The sequence below is a fragment of the Pteronotus mesoamericanus genome, unplaced genomic scaffold (genome assembly GCF_021234165.1).
Source record: "Pteronotus mesoamericanus isolate MK-2021 breed Mesoamerican mustached bat unplaced genomic scaffold, CSHL_Meso_final contig_20, whole genome shotgun sequence".
In the NCBI taxonomy this organism is placed as follows: domain Eukaryota; kingdom Metazoa; phylum Chordata; class Mammalia; order Chiroptera; family Mormoopidae; genus Pteronotus; species Pteronotus mesoamericanus.
The window spans coordinates 65,230,162-65,250,438 of NW_026555085.1; the positions used below are offsets into that span (position 1 = coordinate 65,230,162).

The window sequence follows — 20,277 nt, forward strand, 5'->3', positions numbered from 1 at the left end:
ACTAAAATAAATGGCTTACATATTATTTGCTAATTCAAAATTTTCTCATGCTTTTCACCTATTGGAAACAAACTTTGTGGGGTTTGTTTTAGAGGTATTGAGAATGTTCTAAATTTGATTGTGGTGATGGCTGCAAAACTATCCATATCATAAAACCACTAAATTTTCCATTTTAAATGAGTGAATTGTGTGGTATGAGAATTATACCTCGACAAAGCTGTTACAAAAAATTTCAATTGATATTCTCTTTCTAATAAATTCAAATACCTTTTCGTATAGTTTATTCTTTATCCACTCAGCACTTATTATATATATGTATAATTTTATAAATCATCAATTATATAACCATTGTTTCAATGCTTTAATTTGAATTGAGAAATTAACCTTACTTTTCTTTCTTGCTTTTCGGAACTTGACAGCAGCCAGATTTATTAAATTCATTCCATACAGATTGTAGTCAATGAAGAGCTGTAGGAGGTAGGGAATATGCGCTTCATGAGGCTGAAAAAATTTATTCATTATGGCTCCACTTTGCAAGAGTTCACATATCCTAAATTAGGAAAAAAAAATTGTATCATAAAATTATGTTTCCTAGGATGCTAAGTGAAACTGATCATACTAATAGAGAATAAAACTTCATATTGGCATTCGAATTTTAACTTCAGTTTTACTGGAAATTTGTATTTTGTAACAAATTAAAAGCTTAAATCAAGTTATACAGTAAGCCACATGCTCTGAAAATGACAAAAGCCTTAGATGAAGAGTATGTTTTTCAATTTTTGAAAAGTGTTTATATTGACTTTTAGAGAGAGAAGAAGGTAGATAGAGAGGGGAAAGAGGGGTGGGAGCGAGAGAGAACCATCAGTTATTGGCCTCCCATATGTGCTCCAACTGGGGATTGAATCCGCAACCTAGGTATGTGCCCTGACTAGGAATGAAATCCTCAACCCTTTGGTGTATGGGACAACACTCCAACCAACTGAGCCACACAAGCCAGGGCAAGAGTATTTTAACTTTTAATACTAGTTTAATACTAACTATTGGGTTGGCCAAAAAGTCCATATGGTTTTTTTTTGTAAAATAAAAGACACTTTCATTTTCACCAATAACTTTATTGATTTGAATATTATGAGTGTATCAGCTATCTCCCGCTTGGTGTAACGCTGATTGTTCTCAATTAATGCCTGGATCACTACCAACTTCCAACTGATCTACCCAACCATGGAGCATGTCTAGAGAGAAATCTCCAGCATGAAACTTCCCAAACCACTTTTGCTTGATCAATCACAGCACCTTCTCTACATACCGCACAAATCTTTTTTTTACATTTCAGTTCTGTTTTTACCTGTCCTTGAAATAATAAAACATAATATGTAGAAAATTTTGCTTATTTTCTTCCATCTTCAATATGAAAATGGCTACACAAATATTCACCAATTTTGTTTTTTGTTTTTAATGCACACTGATATGACAGCTGTCACAATATGATCTAACAAAATTGCTTCCAATGAAGTTAAAGACAACTAAGCACTACTAGAGCCATCTTATGGGGGAAAAAACCATACAAACTTTTTGGCCAACCCAATATATTGAAAAAGACAAAAATGTCAAAAGGGTTTTTAAAGATATTTCTTTTAAAAATTCAGAACATTTTCTGAAAGGATTACACAAGAATTCTAAAGAAAGAAATATGACTCAATCTGCTACTCAGAGATGTCACCATTTTAACATTTTTCTCTGTGAGTTGTTTTCCTACAAACAATAGGCAATTATAAACAGTATAAGTATTATGCAGAGAAAGTATATGAAACATCTAAAAGGGACACTAATCAGATAGAGGTGCAGAGGTAATTTCTGCAAAGCTATTGTGAAGAGAAGTCTCCTGAGTAGGAGTCTAAAACAATAAACTGGAGATACTTTTTGTTTGAAGGGAGGAAAGAGTATTTCATGCAAGTAAAATTGAACATGCAAAGGGTCACGAGAAAACGTGGCTCACTTGGGAACTGAAACCACTGAGTGAAGCCAGGTGACAGGACTGTAGTGAGAAGGGCTGGCTAGAGAGGTAATGAGAAGTCAGATCATGCAAAGCCTATTAAGACATTTGAAGAAGTAGTGCCACTTGCCTGTGAAAAGCAGGAAAGTGAAATGACCCGATTAGTTAGAGAATGCACAGCAGTAGGACTGAGAGACTGTTGTAAAAAAATTAAGATGATGGTAACTTTAATAAGAATCATAAAAATGTGTTGATTCAGGAGATACATAAGAAATAAATGGCCAGGCCTTGATGGCTAACTAGACGTGCAGGATAAGGCATGATATATGAGTTAACCATAATGCCTACATTTCTTGCTTAAGCAGCTAGTTGGTTGTGCTGCATTTATTGAAATAGAAAGTAAAGGAAGGAAACAGGCTTTTGGAGGGATTTTTGTTTGTTTGTTTGTTTGGAGGGAAAATAAAGATAAACTGAGTTTTAGGCATATTGGGGTTTAGGTATAATGGGATAGTCAGGTAGATATCTATGAAAATATTGTAAATGAATGATAATGAAGATGAGGATAAGAATAATTTTATTAACACAGCAAAGGCAGCTAACATGTTCTTAAGCACTATGTACTCGATACTGTATTAGGTGCTTTTAATGTTTAATCTCAAGTAATCCTCACTACAACCTATGATACTATCACCCCCATTTTATAAACAGAGAAACTGAGTCTTAGAGATTAAAAAGTTGTCCAAAATCACAGAAATAAAAAGAGCTAAAATTCAAACCAAATTTCTCTGACTTGTGAGCCCTCACTCTTTAGTGCTAGTTACCCAGTAGGTTATTTGATACATTGATCAGGAACTCTGGAGGGTAATATAGGTTATTGATATACATTTGGTAGTAAAACACATAAAGATTAACAAAAAAAATATATAGAGAAAAAAGATAAAAGACTAAGACAGAATCCCAAGGAACAATAACAAATGTTAAAAGACACACCAACAAAGTGGCATAGATATAACTGATCAGGTAGGTATGAGGAAAATGAGAGGAAGTGTATATATATATATATATACAAACAACATTTGGGATTATTTTAAGGCAGTCTAAGAACTGACATGAGGTCAAGGGTAAGGACAAAGGTGTTAATTCAATTTAGCAACATCAGTGAAAGCAATATCATAAGAATGGTTGGGGTGGAAGCCATATTGGAGTAAGTTGAAGAATGAGTGACTGGGAGATAAGAAATTGGATACACAAAGTATAAATAAACCCTTCAGGGAGAATAGCTATGAGTATGAATGTATGTGTCATGAGTATAAATGTGTGGGGAAAGGAGAAGGGGATAACTAAGAGATGAAGCAAAGGTCTTGAGCTTTGGTGGTGGTGGGGAATCTCTTTCACTGAAATAGACAGTGAAAAGGAGAGAATGGATGTAAATAGAGTTTGAGAGTCTTTGATAGGAAATTAAGAGAGCTTTATTCCAGTGGTTCTCGAACTTTTTGGTCCCAGGAACTCTTTTCCTTCTTAAAAGTTATTGACAGCACCAAAGAGCTTTTGTTTATGTGATCTATATCCATTGATATTTACCATATTAAAAGTTAAAACTGAAAAATCTTAAAGAAACCTATCTACTAATTTAAAAATAACAATAAACCCATTATGTTAACATTATTGTTTAAACTGTATTTTCTAAAACAAAAAATAATTTAGTGAGAAAATAATTGTTTTACATGTTTGCAAATTTCTGTCTTAATAGAAGATAGACGGATTCTCACATCCACTTCTGCTCAACCTATTGTGATATTTTGTCCAGCCTCACACAGATATTTAGTTGGAAAAAAGGAAGAATAACTAAATAAGCTTTTCAGATAAATGTTGATTTTCTTTGATACAACATGGAAAAGCATTAGAGTGGTAGTTTCTCAAAGGTCAGCAACAATGTGAAATTTGAAACCATACCAATAATTTTGGTATTATGTTACATTAAAATCTATTGGTCTATATTACACTTTAAATGCTTTTACCCCTGTACAATTTTCTAACATCACACACTGGTCATTTGGAAAATACAGATCCACTAAGTTAAACAGATCTTCTAAATGTTGATGTATTTCATTAAACAACATGAAAAAAATTATTTGTTAATATCATCTATCTCATCAGAAAAATCTCAAGTATGGGAAAGCTATTAAAGTTCACAGTACTGGACTTCCAGTCATGAAGGTGGCATGAGGTAAACATGGTACTCAAACCTTCCCACAACCACATCAGAAATACAACTAAACTACAGAACAACCATCATTTAGAACTGCCTGAAATCTAGCTGAATGGAAGTCCTATTACTAAGGGTTTAAAGAAAAAGCCACATTGAGACTGGTAGGAGAGGTGGTGATGCAGAATGGGATGATCTCAACCCACGTGTAGTGGTGTAAAATCAGGAGAAATATCTTCACTGTGGAGATCTCAGCCCCACACCAGACTTCCCCAGCCCAGGGTTCCAGTGCCAGAAAGTCCCCATAACTTCTGGGTGTAAAAACTAGCAGGGATTGTGGCTGAGTGGGACAGACGGCTTCTGGAGTCCTTGGCAGTTCCTCTCCAAGGGCCCATGCATGAACTTACTCAGACTCACTCCTTCTGAGCTCTAGCACTGGGGCAGCACATTAAAAGGCACCAGAGACACACAGGGAAAAACTGAACGGTCAGTCATCAGGGTGACAGCTGGGGAGGGAGAGCAGCTTTCTGCCAGGCAAAAGTACTGGCAGAAGTCATTGTTCCTTTTCTGAGACCCCTACCATCCACAGAGCTAACAGGCAGGCTCCATATCTGAGTCTCCATCAACCTGCCTCACACTGTTTGCTCCACCCTGGTGATTCCTTGATATCCTGCCCACCCAGTCTGTGGGCCCATCCAAACCGTTTCCAGTGGCTTTTCCATATAACTGGCTTATCTTGCCTCATGCTTCAGACCTTCCTAAAATCTCTCAAACAAGAAGCATCTGGCTTCTGTATACCCTTTACATCTTGCTGAGTGGCCCCAGGCCTGGCACTAGCAGAAGCCCACCTTGATTCATAGTTTGACCTCTCCTGGGTAACTTCAAGCCCAACACAAGTAGCAGCCATTTGCAAATTGCTCTGTAGCTCATGCCATGTAACCCCAGGTGGGGCACAGGGAATGGTTGACTTTGCCCCTCCTGGAGGCCCCAGAGCCAGTGCACATGGTGAACGGCTTCAGACTGTGCTAGATTACAACCCTACCACATCTACCAGTAATGCACTCAAGGTGCAGACAGGGTGAGCACCAAAGCCCCACCGAAAGCAAGTCCTGCTCTGTAGATTCGACTCCTGCACAGCAGCTCCTCCTCCACTGTAGTCACAGTTGGACCTCACAGCCAATAGGCCTGGGGGGTCAATCCCTTCCAGTGACGCGAATAGCAATCCAGGTTGAACTACAATAGGATGTTGTACACAGCCCACAAGGGGGCGCACCTGGAGCACCCTGCTCAAGTGACTGGTGAGGCTGTGGCACTGGGCCCTGCAGGACACCTAGTATACAAGACCACTCTACCAAGTTCAGAAGATGCACCAGGTCTACCTAAAACAGAAACAAACACAGGGAAGCAGCCAAAATGCGGAGACAAAGAAACAGGTCCCAAATGAAAGAACAGGAGAAATCTGCACAATAAGAGTTAAATGAAATGTAGTCAAGGATACTACCAGATACAGAGTACAAAACAGTGGTTACAAGGATGTTCAAGGAACTTAGTGAGAACTTCAACAGCATGAAAAAGGACAGAGACGCCATAAAAAAGAACCAATCAGAAATGAAGGATACATTAACTGAAATGAAGAATAATTTACAACTAATCAACAGGAATTTAGATTACACTGAGGATCAGATAAGTGATTTGGAATATAAGAAAACAAAAACACACAATCAGAATGGCAAAAAGAAAAAAAGAATAAAAAATATGAAGATAATGTAAGAAGCCTCTGGGACAACTTCAGGCGTACAGCATTCACATCAAGAGGATACTGGATGAAGAAGAGAGTGGGCATGAAATTGAAAACCCATTTGAAAAAATAATGACAGAAAACTTCCCTTACTTGGTGAAGGAAACAGACATACAAGTCCAGGAAGCACAGAGAATCCCAAACAAGATGAATCCAGAAAGGCCCACACCAAGACGCATCATAATTAAAATACAAAAGTACAAAGAGAGAATCTTAAAAGCAGCAAGAGAAAACCAGATAGTTACCTATAAGGGAGTTCCCATAAGATTGTCATGCCTATTTCTCAACAGAAACTTTGCGCACCAGAAGGGAGTGGAAAGGAATATTCAAAGTGATGAAAAGCAAGGACGTACAACCAAGATTACTCTACCCAGCAAAGCTGTCATTTAGGATTGAAGGACATAAAAAGAGCCTCCCAAACAATAAAAAGCTAAAGGAGTTCATTGCCGCCAAGCCAGTATAGCATGAAATGTTAAAGGGTCTTCAAGAAGAAGAAAAAAAATAAAAGATATGAACACTTAAATGGAAATAAATACATATCTATCAACCACTGAATCTAAAAATCAAACTAAAGGGACAAGCAGAAAAGAAACAGACCCACAGAGAACATTTTGACCTTTGCCAGGTGGGAGAGGGGTTGGAGGGTGGGTGAAAAAAGGGAAGGGATTTAGAAGTATAACTTGGTAGCTACAGAGTAGTCATAGGGATGTAAAGTGCAGCATAGGGAACAGAGGCGATAATGTTCTAACAACTACTGTGTCAGATGCGTATGAGATTTATTGGGACAATCACTTAATAAGTTATGTAATGTCTAGTCACTAGGGTGTACACCTGAAACTAATATAACACTGAATGTCATCTGTAATTGAAAAACAAAAAATGATAAAAAAATAAAGTTCACAGTACCAATATAGATTTCAAAAATTCTGTTTTTTTGGCTTAAAAGCTCAAATTTTATCATTAGCAACAAATACTAGGAACTTTCCTCTTTAAGTGGCAGGCTCACTTTGTCCATGTCTGAGATTTCTGTCAAATGGGCAAATCACTATAACTTTTTTAGTTATCAGATGTTCCTTCAATTAAAAATGTTATTCCATGAACAAAAACAGTGGTTAGCTCAGTTTGCAACTAAAAACAATCATAAAAGTGCTTTTTCCTTGAGACATTCATTCATAGCACTTCAGTACACAGAAAATGTGTTTCTTGCTTGCTTTCATCTTGTCACATAAAACATTAACACATGTACTCAAGGGTCATGATTGAATGAAATTAGTAATTTTTACCATATCCTCATAAATGCTAAGTAAAACTGGCTTTTACTTTTTTTTATGTGAATGTTTAGTAATGAAAAATACAACAACTGGTACAGTAGTTCCCCCTTATCCCACAGTTTCACTTTCCAAGGTTTCAGATACCCAAGGTCAATCATGGCCTGAAAATATTAAATAAAAAATTCCAGAAATAAACAATTCTTAAATTTTAAATTGCATGCTGTTCTCAGTAGCATGATGAAATCTCTTGTAGTCCTGTTCTACCCTGTCTAGGATAGAAATCATCCCTTTGTCCAGAGTATCCATGCTGTATATCCTACATGCCTGTTAGTCACTTGGTAGCTGTCTCAGTTATCAGACTGACTATTGTGGCATTGCAGTGCTTGTATTCAAGTAACCCTTATTTTACTTAACAATGGTCCCAAAGCATAAGAGTAGTGACACTGGCAATTCAGCTATATCAAAGAGAAGTTGTAAAGCATATGTAAGTATAGGAAGAAGTGTAGCATACTGTATATAGGGCTTGGAACTATCCGTAGTTTCAAACATACACTGGAGGTCTTGGAACATATCTCCTATGAATAAGGGGAGAAGGTACTGTAGTTTGATGCTGTTACCTTGATATGAATCAAGGTGCCAGCAATTTTACCCCTCACCAGTGAACACAGTGAAAAAGGCAAATCACATCTTAGTATTATTGTGAAAGTAATTTTGACTGTAGATCCCCTTAAAAGGTCTCAGAAATCCCCAGTCCACATTTTGACAACCAATGTTCTAGTCTGATGTGTTCTATTTTCTCTATGAGGTGGGAGGCAAAGCTTCACGATGGACTTAACATTTGAGTAAAGAGGGTAGAGAATGGTAAGGAGAGGCTTAATTAGAGAAAAGTAGAAGTAAGGCAGGTAAGGGATGGGCCCAGGTGAAGTTGAAGACCATGAATTTACAGTTGCACCAATCTGCTGTGATTCTTTTTTTGATTGGGGCGGGGGGGGGGGGGATCCTGCAGTACTCAGGAACTGGAGTTTAGCAGAAAGTAAGTAAATGGATTAAACCAGAATTGATGGTTTCACCTGGTGGGAAAAGGAATTGAAAAGATAAAAGAATAGAATCTAAGATGGAAAGAAAATAAATCAGTTGTAGGAGGGTGCTACAAAACATAAAAGTAGTAGTGTGGGGCCACAGAGTTTGAAGGCTAAAAACCCGTAGAGTGGGACAGTTAAAAAAATAGAAAAGGGACACAAAAAATCTTACCAGAACCATGAATAGGTTCTAACACTGACAGGTGCTCAACTCAGTACATTTTCTAAAAATCATAAATTGTGTGTGTGTATAAAATGTGTATTTTGCGACATGTAAATTATTTCAAAAACATGTTAAAAAAGACATGGAAGAGTGTAGTCAGAAACCAAGATGTTTGCATTTAAAATCTCAAAGGTAGGAGAAGTTCTAGGATGTGGTCAATATAGTAGGTAGTTTAAGGAGAATGGAAGCAAAAATCACAGGAGATGAACAAGTACAGGAATCAAGAGGCCAGTCCCCAAATGATTAGTGTTCATTATTCCACAAATAGTTATTCACTAACTACTATGTGCCAGACACTATTCTAAAAACGGGATTCATCAGTAAACAGTAGCAGGAAAATCTCTGCCCTGGTGAACTTACATTCTAGTATGATACCAATTTTACATGTATGATACCAAAGTTAAGGGGGGGGGGGTGTGTGTGAAATAGAAGGATGTATACCAAACTCTTAAAAGTGAATGCCTCTAGGGAAGAAAGTTACGAGTGAGGGTAAGGTCTGAAAGTTGTACTTTAAATATTTTACGTATTATACTATAGTCAATATTTAGCACAGCACTTATAATAGGACAGGCACTTTTCTGAGTGATTTATAGATTTTGAACAATGTGTACCAAAATCAACACTATTTATAGATGAAAAAGAGATTAAACAACTTTCCCAAAGTTGTCCTGCTAGTTAAGTAGTAGAGCCAGATTTTGAGTGCAAGTAACCTGGTCTGGACTCTTAACCACTGCATTATGTATTAGTCAAAAACCGTAACAAATGATTCATGTATAAAGGTATTATAAAAAATAACAAACACAAGAGAAAATGTTTTCTTTCATAGAACTCTGTTGTTTTCCTTCATAGCATATATCATGATTTTAGGTTAGATAGTTAGGTTACTTGTTTTATTACCTGTCTCCCCTGCTACGCTATAAGATCCTTAAGGGCAGAAACCACACACTCTTTGTTCACCAATGTTTACCCAGCAAATACCAGAATACATAAAAAATGTAAGTATTTTATAAGTATTTATTAAAAATAAATGAATGAATCCATCAGTCAATCAGGGAATTTCAGATAGGCACTGTAATAAGCTGACTACATAATTTAAAGCAAACTTATTGGAAAGAGTTTAATAAATATCTGATTGCTACAGTCACAGGAAGAAAAATAGGTCACATTTATACTTTATGCAGAACTACAGTTTACAGGCTATTTATAAAAGACTTATGCAAATTTTATTCATAGTTCCCCCTTAACACAACTGGGGACAAAACTGAGAAAAAAATGATTGAGGTTTACTCTTTCCACCGTGTACGCAAAAGAGGCTAAGAGTCCACAGGAATTGCTCCATGGATATGAGAAAGTGTGATTAGAGGGGAAATGGGATGAAAAACATCATTGCCTATTCTTGAAAACTGTTTTGGTACCACATGTAACAGAAGCTGTTTAGGGTAAGGTTGAAGTCAGATAATAAAGAAAACTAGTTTTCACTGGTTACCCAGAGAAGGAAATAACCGCTGTGATTCAGTAAACTCATGGAATAATTTAGAGTACACCTTGGTACCCAAATTCCCGCTGGGGAAACATCTTACCAAATTTGTATCTTACCAAAAGGTTACCTTTGGAACCTAGTACCTACTGGCAGATAGACTCTTCTGAAAAAACAACACTCAGCACTTTTCCAAGGCTACTTTTACCCTGGGTAGAATGGAAACACTTGTTTTGAACCCTAGAGGATGACTTAAGTCTTCTCTGTATGTGCCCTTCCTGCTCTCAATAACACTGGCTCCAGGATGACTGAGAGAATAAACTATAGGTCTTAAGAGAGACTTAAAGAAAGAAGAAAAAAAATCAAATAGAAGCAAAACAAACAACAAATCCGGGATACAAAGTTTCACTAACTACTAAATAAGGAGTCAACAGGATTCTCAGATCTCAGAAGCCCTCCTACTCTGGCCTTGCTCTCACACATTTCTCATTCCTTTGAAACTGAAGAGCCAATTTATCTTGGTACTGAACGTTTGGTCTGGCCAACAGGACACTCAGATCATATATGGCAGGCAGCCTTATCTACTTCCACAACTCTCTAAATCTTAAACAGAAAAGAAGCAGTTGAGAGCTATAAACCAAGGTCCCTTCACCCTTAAAATATCTGTCCTATGCATACATGTACATAGTATGGTCTCTTTCTTTAATAATGCTACAAACTACTATAATGCTATAAGACTTTCTTCTAGACTTCTCTTTTTTATTATTAAAATACTTAAGTGATAGTTATTCATATTTTTATTTCATTTAACTTTGTACCTTTTCACCATTGCAGGATTGTAAAGATAGATCTTCATAAAGTGTCTTTCCTTCTCATGATAACCATAAAAAGGCCTGGAATAAAAGGAAAACAAATCAAATTATTTTCATCATTCAGAAATGAAATAATGTAACTTACTGTTCTAATTCAACTTAGCTGGCCTAATTCAGTCTTACTTATATTAAATATTACCCCAAACCGTGCCCCCAATATCAAACAAAAACTCCAAGACCTTTGCAATTAAACATACCACAGGTTTAATTGTGAAATACTAAAATCTGGTTACTTGTTTCAAAAAGTTTAAAAATAGCACTTTTAAAAAACTAGTGACAAAAAAAGCAGCAAATCATCAACTCTCTTCAAAAGTGGCACTTTTTACTCTAATCATGTATGAGAAAAACAGACCTTTCAAGCATCTTCTCCCATTTCCCATTTTTTTCTGCCAAACACTAAAAGTTCTTCATCTACAAACTCCTTTAATGAGCAGCATTTATCTTTTTCCTTAATCATGTTTTATTATTAATTTTGCAAGATCATTAGACAGACAGTTTACCTATTACGTATATGTTTGCTATTATTATAACTATTATACATACACACACATACACATGTTTAAGTGTCAAATGAAGCCTGTGAGAACTGTAGATAGGAACTTAGGAGACTGAAAAAACCATGGACTTACACAGTTAAGGACCCTAACTGTGTTAAGGTTGGATTTTTCTTGGGGAATCAGTTGGAATGGGGACAGGAAGAAACAAAAATCTACAGGATAGGGAAACAAATCCTCAATACAAGATGAAATAAGGTGGGCTATCATGTTCTATCATTTCAGGAGGTACATCTGATATACACATCACCCTTTTCAAAGATGATGTAATTAGAAACAATATGTGAACAGGTTTGAATTTGTAGACTAAATAAATAGTTTTGTACCCGCTTAGCTTGCCTATAAATAAATGATTGATTAAATATTTAGGTAGATAAAGCCAATCACCTTTCATTTTTTAAAAATATTACTTTTTTTGTTTTTTGTGATATAACCTTATTTTTTAAATTATATTTCATTGATTATTCTATTACAGTTGTCCTGATTTTTTCCCCCTTTGCCCCCTCCCACCAGCCAGCATCCCCCACTCCCTTAGGCACTGCCCCACAGCACTGTTCATGTCCATGGGTCATGTGCATAAGTTCTTAGGCTACTCCATTTCCTATACTGTACTTTACATCCCCGTGGCTATTCTGTAACTACTTATTTGTACGTCCTAATCCCCTCACCTCTTTACCCATTCCCCCACACCCCCTTCTGACCTGACAACCATCAAAATGCTCTCTGTATCCGTGATTCTATTTTTGTTCTTGTTTGTTTAGTTTGTTTTTTGGATTCAATTACAGATTTGTATTTTTTGCAATTTTATTATTTATAGTTTTGATCATCTTTTTCGTGAACCTTTACCATTTCATATAACAATGATTTAGTTATGATGAAATCCTTTAGGTTTTCTTTTGTCTGGGAAGCTCCTTATTTGCCCTTTGATTCTAAATGACAGCTTTGCTGGGTAGAGCAATCTTGCCTGTAGGACCATGCTTTTCATGACTTTGAATACTTCTTGCCAATCTCTTCTAGACTGCAAGATTTCTTTTTGGAAATCAGTTGACAGTCTTATGGGAACTCCCCTGTAAGTAACTAACTGCTTTTCTCTTGTGGCTTTTAAGAATCTCTCTTTACCTTCAACCTTTGGCATTTTAATTATGATGTGTCTTGGAGTAGGCCTCTTTGCATCCCTCTTGTTTGGAACTCTGTGCTTCCTGGACTTGTATGTCTGTTTCCTTCACCAAATAAGGTAAGTTTTCTTTCATTACTTTTTCAAATAGATTTCCGATTTCTTGCTCTTTCTCTTCTCCTTCTGGCACTCCTATAAGGTGCATGTTGGACCTCTTCAAGTTGTCCCAGAGGCTTCTTATACTATCCTCATTTTTTTGGATTCTCTTTTCTTCTTGTTGTTCTGACTGATTGTTTTTTGCTTCCTTATATTCCAAATCATTGATATGATTATCATTTTCATCCCCTCTACTGCTGTTTCCCTGTAAATTGTTCTTTATTTCAACTAGTTTATCCTTTTTCTCTGACTAGGTCTTAGTGAGGACTAGGTCCTCACTAAGTTCCTTGAGCATCATTAAAACTAGTGTTTTGAACTCTGCATCTGAGAGATTGCTTATCTCCATTTCATTTAGCTCTTTGCCTGGAGTTTTGATCTGTTCTTTCATTTGGGCCATGTTTCTTTGTCTCCTTGTTGCAGCAGCTTCCCTTTGTTTGTTTCTATGTATTAAGTAGAGCTGCTTTGATTCCGTATCTTAGTAGTATGGCCTAACATAATAGGTATCCTGTAGGGTTCAGTGGCACAGCCCCCACTTTCACCCAAGCAGGGTACTTGAGATGCACTCTCTGTGTGGGCTGACTATACCCTCCTCTTATAGTTGAGCCTTGGTTGCTGTTGGCAGGTCAATGGGAGGGATTTGCCCAAGCCAGTCAGCTGCAAGGATTGGCTGTGACCACTGACCACCCGCTTCCACCTGCTGTAGAGGATCATCTGTGCAAGGGCAGGGTGGTGGCGCTCTGACGTGGCCTGTAGCTTTCCACTGGATTAGCTGGCCCTGGGGCTTCCCAGGTGGTGCAGGTCGGTCCACACCTGTGTTTTGCCAAGGGCCACCCTGCCTTAGGTATAAAGTAATCTGAGATGGCTGCTGCCGGTGCTGGGCTGGGAGATTCCCAGGTGAAACCGAGCTGTGAATTGAGGCTGGCTCCTGCTAGTGCTGGGTCTGGGGCTCACTGAGGCCAGCTGTTGCTTGTTTGAGAGGATTCAGGAAGTTGTGAAGCATAAGCCAAGACCAGCCATTCATATGGAAAAGAAGTTTGGGTGGGCCCTGGAGTTGGGTGGGGCAGAGTCTCTGAGGATCTCCAAGGCAGGTCAGTGTTAGCCAGGTTGATGAAGTCTCAGATATGGCATCAGCTGTTGGCTCTATCAGGGGATGGTTTAGAAAAGGGATAATGGCCTCTGCTCACCTTGATGCCAGACATTTCAGTTTCTCCCTATGTACCACCGGTGCCTTTAAAGCAACTACCCTGGTGCTAGAGCTCAGGGGGAGTGAGTCTGAGTAGGTGAGTCAATGTGTGGGTTCTTTAAGAGGAACTACTTAGGGCTCCAGCAGTTTCTTCCACCAACTTAATCCTCGCTGGTTTTTGCAGCCAGAAGTTTTGGGGATTTATCTTTCTGGTACTGGAACCCTGGGTGTGAGACTGGGACTACTTACTCCCAAGTTTTTCCACCACATGTGAGTAAGGGACCAACCTGTTCCATACCTACACTCCTACCGGTCTGGATGGATATGGTTTTTTTAATTCTGTAGTTGTCAGACTTCCATTCAACTTGATTTCTGACAGTTGTGAGTGATGGTTGTTCTATATTTTAGTTGTAATTTTGATGTGGTTGTGCAATGAGGTGAGCCATGTCTGGGCTGCCTTCCCCACCATCATGACCAGAAGTTCTTCACCTTTCATTTTAAAAATAGTGTCCCCTTATGATGTACACTAGAAAGAACTTAGTCTCACTAGGACACCACCTCTCTCTATCATGTGTCACAGTGTATTTAGTGGATGTCAAATATAGGTGAAATTTGGCAGTGGAGTCATTATATTTAAACATCTTTTTTTAAAAAAGCTGTTTAAAGCTTTAGATCAGAGCCATCTGTATGACTCCTGTAAAGCAATTTCTATTTTTTAAAAATCCAACTATCTACCAAGGTATGAAAGGTTCTTTATGTCACCCTCACCACTCACTCCAATCTTACGTCATACCACTCTTCCTTTTTCCTCCAGCCACTCTAAACATTTCAGCCCCTCTAACTTGGTCCACTCTCAAGTAACTTGCCATTCCACTTCCTGTGCCTTAAACCTTTGCATGACCTGTCAGTAATTACTCAGATCTCAGCTTAAACTCACCTCCTCAGAAAACCTTTCTCTGGCCATCACTACTTACTCCTTACTCTTCATCCTTCTTTGATTGATTTTTTTTTTTAGATAACACCACTTCCTGTCTTTGAACACCCCATTCTGTTTGCCATGAAGAAAGTGGTGAGAGACATATTATATAATCTCTCTCTTATTTCTCTCATTTGCAAAATTCACTATTCTTCCTGCTATGTATTTTTGTACATAGAAATATCCTTCTCTGTCTGGAGGTATGACTTATCTTTAGCCAGATAAATGGGGAAAAGAATTAAATCTGAATTGGTGGTCCATATTATCTTCACTTTGTTTTGGTTTTATTAACAATCTTTAGTTTTTAGAATCTCATAATTTCAAAAACTGAATATAAGTTAAAGCTATCAAGCCTCTAAAATTTTTTGTAAATCTAGGATTCTGTTTTCTTATCTATTGCCGCAAAATTTAGCCTGAGAACTCCGTAATTTCAGTTTTCTATTTCTTCTGGCTAAGAAAGTCTCTGTATAATTGACTTTGCAACTCTTACTTCCTATTGTTGGCTGTAGCTGATTTTGCCAAAAAGTCTCAACAGAGAGACTCTGTGGGGGGAAGAAAGAATGGAGCAGAGTTTGAGGGCAGATATTTTTATGCTGAAAAAATTATATCCAATAATTAGTTAGTGCTTTAGTATAACAATGAGAAGAAACATAAGCATAAGTGGGGAAAAATTTCAGCTAATTAACTTAGATGAACTTAGAACCTCTTAATGGGGTATTTTCTAGAATCATGGTAGCTAAGTATCAAAACTGAAGCTGTCCTACTTTAGGCACATCATGAGAAGGCAGTGTTCTTGGAAAAGACAGTAATGCTGAGAAAAACAGAAGGCAGCAGGACAAGGGGAAGACCAAATATGAGATGGACTAACTCCATAAAAGAAGCCATAGGCAGTAGTCTACAGGAGCTGAGCAGAGCTGTTGAAGACAGGACACTGTGGACATCACTCTTAGCAGGGTCACCAGGAACCCAACTGACTCAAAGGCTCCTAACACACAAGTGTCAAGGAATCCTGGAAATAAGCCTGAGGTCATGTTGTGGTCCTAACTCTTAACTAGCCTCAGGATAAAGCATAGTCTAGGGGGACTGGAATTCAAAAATTTTGTACAAATTTTATTTGGGTAGCTAGATGCACACTTGTCTATCTTAAAGAGGTAGGGAGTATTGAAGGAGTAAAGGAATCCCAGAAACTAGAATGTATGGTAAAGGAAAAGGGGATCTAGTTAAGAAAAAAGCCTCCCCCAAAACACTGAAACAGGAGGGAAAAAAAAGAATATGGCAGCCATAAATTAGGTTGAACAGCTCGTCTTTTGCCCCTGGTATCCATACTTAGTAAAAAAATATGGTAATGCCTTTAACAAATATGAATCCAAAATATAGAAAGATTGGTAATTAATTATTCATTTTACTAGGATGTTTGCAGATTCGACTGTGAAATAGTAAGTATAGAAAAGTTCTTAGAAACTATTAAACATAAAAAAGTTAGAATATAAAGCTGATGATTCTCTTTAACATAATTACTACTGTCATAAGATGGGTGTGAACTTTCACCTCATTCATTTATTCAACCAAATAAAGTTATTGAGCCTGATCTACTATGTACCCAACACCATTTAAGGTGCTAGGCATATAATGATAAACAAGACAAATGTGTTCATTTTTCTCATGAAGCTTACTTGATGGTGGGAGAAATATAAAGTATTTAAACAAAAAATTTTAAAACCTGCAAACTATTAAGTGCGAAAGGAAACAAAAAAATGGGCTAGGACACACAATAAATCAATCTATTTAAAGTAGGGAAGTCAGAGAAAACTTCTCTGGAGCAGTTAAAGGATTTGAAGGATTGGAGAAGGATGGAGAACTCAAGGAAAGGCAACTGCATGTACGAAGGTGGGAAAGAACTTGGAATATCAAAGAAACTAAAAGACCAGTGTTCCTGGATGGAACATAGTGAACAAAGTTACAGGGGTAGCAGGGACCAAGACCACATACGGTTATGGTTAGAAGTTTAAATTTTATTCTAAGAATAATATGAAGTCACTCAAGGATTTTAAAAGATTTTAAAAGTATCAATATACATTATAAGAAGAGTAATTTTGTGGCTCTGGAGTGAGACGAGAATAGAAGGGAATTCAATTAAAATGATACTGTGGTGGTCCAGAAGATAGGCAAGATTAAGGTAGAAGAAGTATATAGACTTAAGATCTTCCCCTGGCTGTTGTGACTCAGCAGACTGAGTGCTGGCCTGAAAACCAAAGGGTTGTTTGATTCCCAGTCAGGGCACATGCCTGGGTTGCAGGTAAGGTCCCCTGTAGGGGGCACTTGAGAGGCAACCACATACTGATGTTTCTCTCCCTCTCTTTTTCCCTCCTTTCCCTTCTTTCTAAAAATAAATAAAATCTTTTTAAAAATTAAAAAAAAAAATCTCCACATGGATTTCATATAGACATATCAAACTCATTATGTTCCAGTATAAGCTCCAAATCTTTCCTGCCAGCCTGCTCTACCTTCACCTTCCATTCTTTTAGCAGTACAGACTCAAACTTTTGTAGTCATTTCTGATTCCTCTCAACACCATCATCCAATGAGACAACCAATCTTGTTGACTCAACTCGCAGAATAGATCCAGAAGCTGACCACTTCTCGCTACTCCCCTGCGATTACCCTAGTGCCAGCCAGTGTATTCTCTCACCCAGATTAATGAAAGAGTCTTAATGCTCCCCCTGTTTCCATCCTTATTCCTCTGTGATCTATTCTTAATAGTTGCTAAAGTAATCTTTTTAAGTTTAAGCTAGATCATGGTTGCTCAAAATCATGCAATAGCTCAGAGTAAATCCCAGTCCTTGGAACAGCCTAAGGCAGTGGATCTCAAACTTTAGTATGCAACAGAATTGTCCTAAAGACTTATTAAAACACAAATTGCTGACCCAACCACCAAAGTTTCTGATTCATTCAGGTCTGAGGTGGGACCCAAGAACGTATTTTGACTAAGTTCTCAGATGTGTTAGTCCAAGTCTTCTAAGAAGTAGATGCCAAAATGTACAAGAAATTTATAAGGGGGAATATCTGTGAGAGAAAATGAAGAGGGCCCCAGGAGAGCCCAGGGCAGCCACCAGACTTAGATACGTGTCTGATCCCAAATAAAGGAGAGAGGGACAGAGGGAAGATTGGTGGGGATGTCTTCTATTGCAGTGTGACTCTAAGAAAGTTCAGAAAGGCCGTCAGAGTCCTCAAGTGTCTCCCACGAACAGGACTGCCGTAGTATCCTTGCCATGCTTAGTCATGGGCTGGGATATAGTCTATGGAAAGGAACTTGAGCGGCTATGGGATGGTAGATGGATTTCAGTGCAGCAGCTGGGGCTGTTATTCAACTATGCTCCCTGTATTTAGAAATCTCAGAGGTACATTCGCATGGCTGTCAAACCAGGTGAAGTTGATGTTGGTGATCCTGGAAACCAAAGTACAGGAATCATAGTTTAAGAACCATTGGCCAACATGCTCTCCATCCTCTCATGTCTCCCTACTCTCATTTTGTCCTACTCTCCTTTCCTCCCTCCATTCCAGTCACCTGCACCTACGCTGTTCTACTCCCTCACATTTAAGTCTTCACTCAAATGTCATACTTGTGGCCAATAACACCTCCCTTTATCAAGACCTTCCCTTTATTACCTTATATAAAATTGCTACCAGTCTACTTCCCCAACCTACATTACTGATCCTTCTTATCCTGCTCTACATCTTTTGTTCTATAGCACTCATTATCACGTAGTAGATAAATACATTTATTTCATGTTATATCTGTTGGTTATTTTCTGTTTCCCATTACTAGAATGTAACCTCCATGGGGGCAGAAATCATTATTTTGTTCACCAGTATATCCCAAATGCCTAGGGCAGTGCCTGGCACTCAGAGGTGCTCAATTAATATTTGTTGAATGAATTACTTGAATTTCTAGTTTTAGAAAGCAGAGAGATAGAAAAGGTTAAAACAAAATTCACCTTTAACCATCTATATTGCATTGCAACAAAAATTTACTTTAAAAATTTACAGCAAGAAATTTGCCCCAGTTCCATCAGATTAGAAGGAAAAGAAAGATGAAGAGTATATTTTAATTGGGTATGTTTTCTTTTAATTAGAATGGCAACAGAAATACAAATAAAAAATTTTGAAGATAATATTATATACTTACATTCCTGATACTAATGATACTTTGAACACGTGCTGAGCAGTGGAAGATGGACTGCCTAAAGCCACATTAAGTGCTCTGTCGATACTGAATGCCACCTGAGACAGATAGCTTTCTGGCTGTTGTCCATAACCATCGTATGGCACATAGAGGTAAGGAAAGATGCCATGTAGATGAAGACATGTCTTCTGACCTAAAATGTAACACATTAGAAAGTTTAGTTTTCAGATGCATTTAAAAATTTTAACAGTACAAAGCTCAAAATTACATCATTTAAATGTTCTAATGACAACACATTATCTAAGGTAAGGGTTGAAAAAATTAACCCATAATTAAAGCCACCTTTATTAACTATATTTTACAACAGAACATTTAGGAGCATTTTATAAACATAAGCATTATAGTACGATTTAAATAGTAGTTTTGGTGAAAATGTTTGACTATTTCACCCTCACATCTAACTAGTTTTATGTCCTTCACTGAACAGTCCTATAATACCACTTGGCACAGTGTCATGAGTTTTACAAAAATTCACTGAAAGCTGACTAACTAGATCTATGAATGTTTATCTTGGCATAATAAGTGTTTTGAAACAAGAGACTTCCCTAAGACAGAGACAGGTGAAAGGGGAAGGTAAAAACAGTTTCAGTGTGTGGAACTTTGCTACTAGGGGAAGGGGAAAATGGAAAAAAAACCCCAACAAAACAAAACAAAACACCAGACACAAACATATCAAAAGAAAATCTCTCCAGATCAGCTGTCGGTAACAGACTTCTGGATATCTAAATTGCTCATTTGATGGAGTGGGACACAAGGAGACAATGAGAGGAGGGGGAGAAAAAGCACGCACACCTCCCAGGAAGCCATTGTATCAGGCAAGGTGCAGAAGGGGTAAATGGTGCAGACTTGCCAACACACAATCTGGCAAAGCCATGATAAAGAAAGTAATATGAGTAAGAATCCACAAAACAAGTGCCACAGAAACAGTAATGTATCCATGACAAGGTTATGGAACAGCAGCAACAACAAAAAGCAGGTGCACTGTTACGTGCATGAATCTGGCAGAGCTAGCTGTATGGAAGTGGTTCCTGTTCCCTGAGCATTGTCCCTAGTTCCCCTTCCATCCATGCTATTTGTCTAATTTAAACAGAGAGAAAAGCAGCAGTGATGCAAGAACACATCCATTTTTCTC

General features: G+C 37.7%; 1 protein-coding gene across 2 annotated transcripts in view; it reads right to left on the reverse strand.

The window, feature by feature from the left end:
- REV3L (REV3 like, DNA directed polymerase zeta catalytic subunit) overlaps positions 1-20,277 on the reverse strand; it is a 154,701-nt gene that overhangs the window by 86,542 nt on the left and 47,882 nt on the right. For both annotated transcript variants that reach the window (XM_054569835.1, XM_054569836.1), the window contains exons 2-4: positions 19,089-19,278; positions 10,866-10,940; positions 390-550 (exon numbers count right to left, since the gene is read on the reverse strand). In XM_054569835.1, the coding sequence (XP_054425810.1) occupies positions 390-550; positions 10,866-10,940; positions 19,089-19,278 (426 nt within the window). The remainder of the gene's footprint in view (positions 1-389; positions 551-10,865; positions 10,941-19,088; positions 19,279-20,277) is intronic.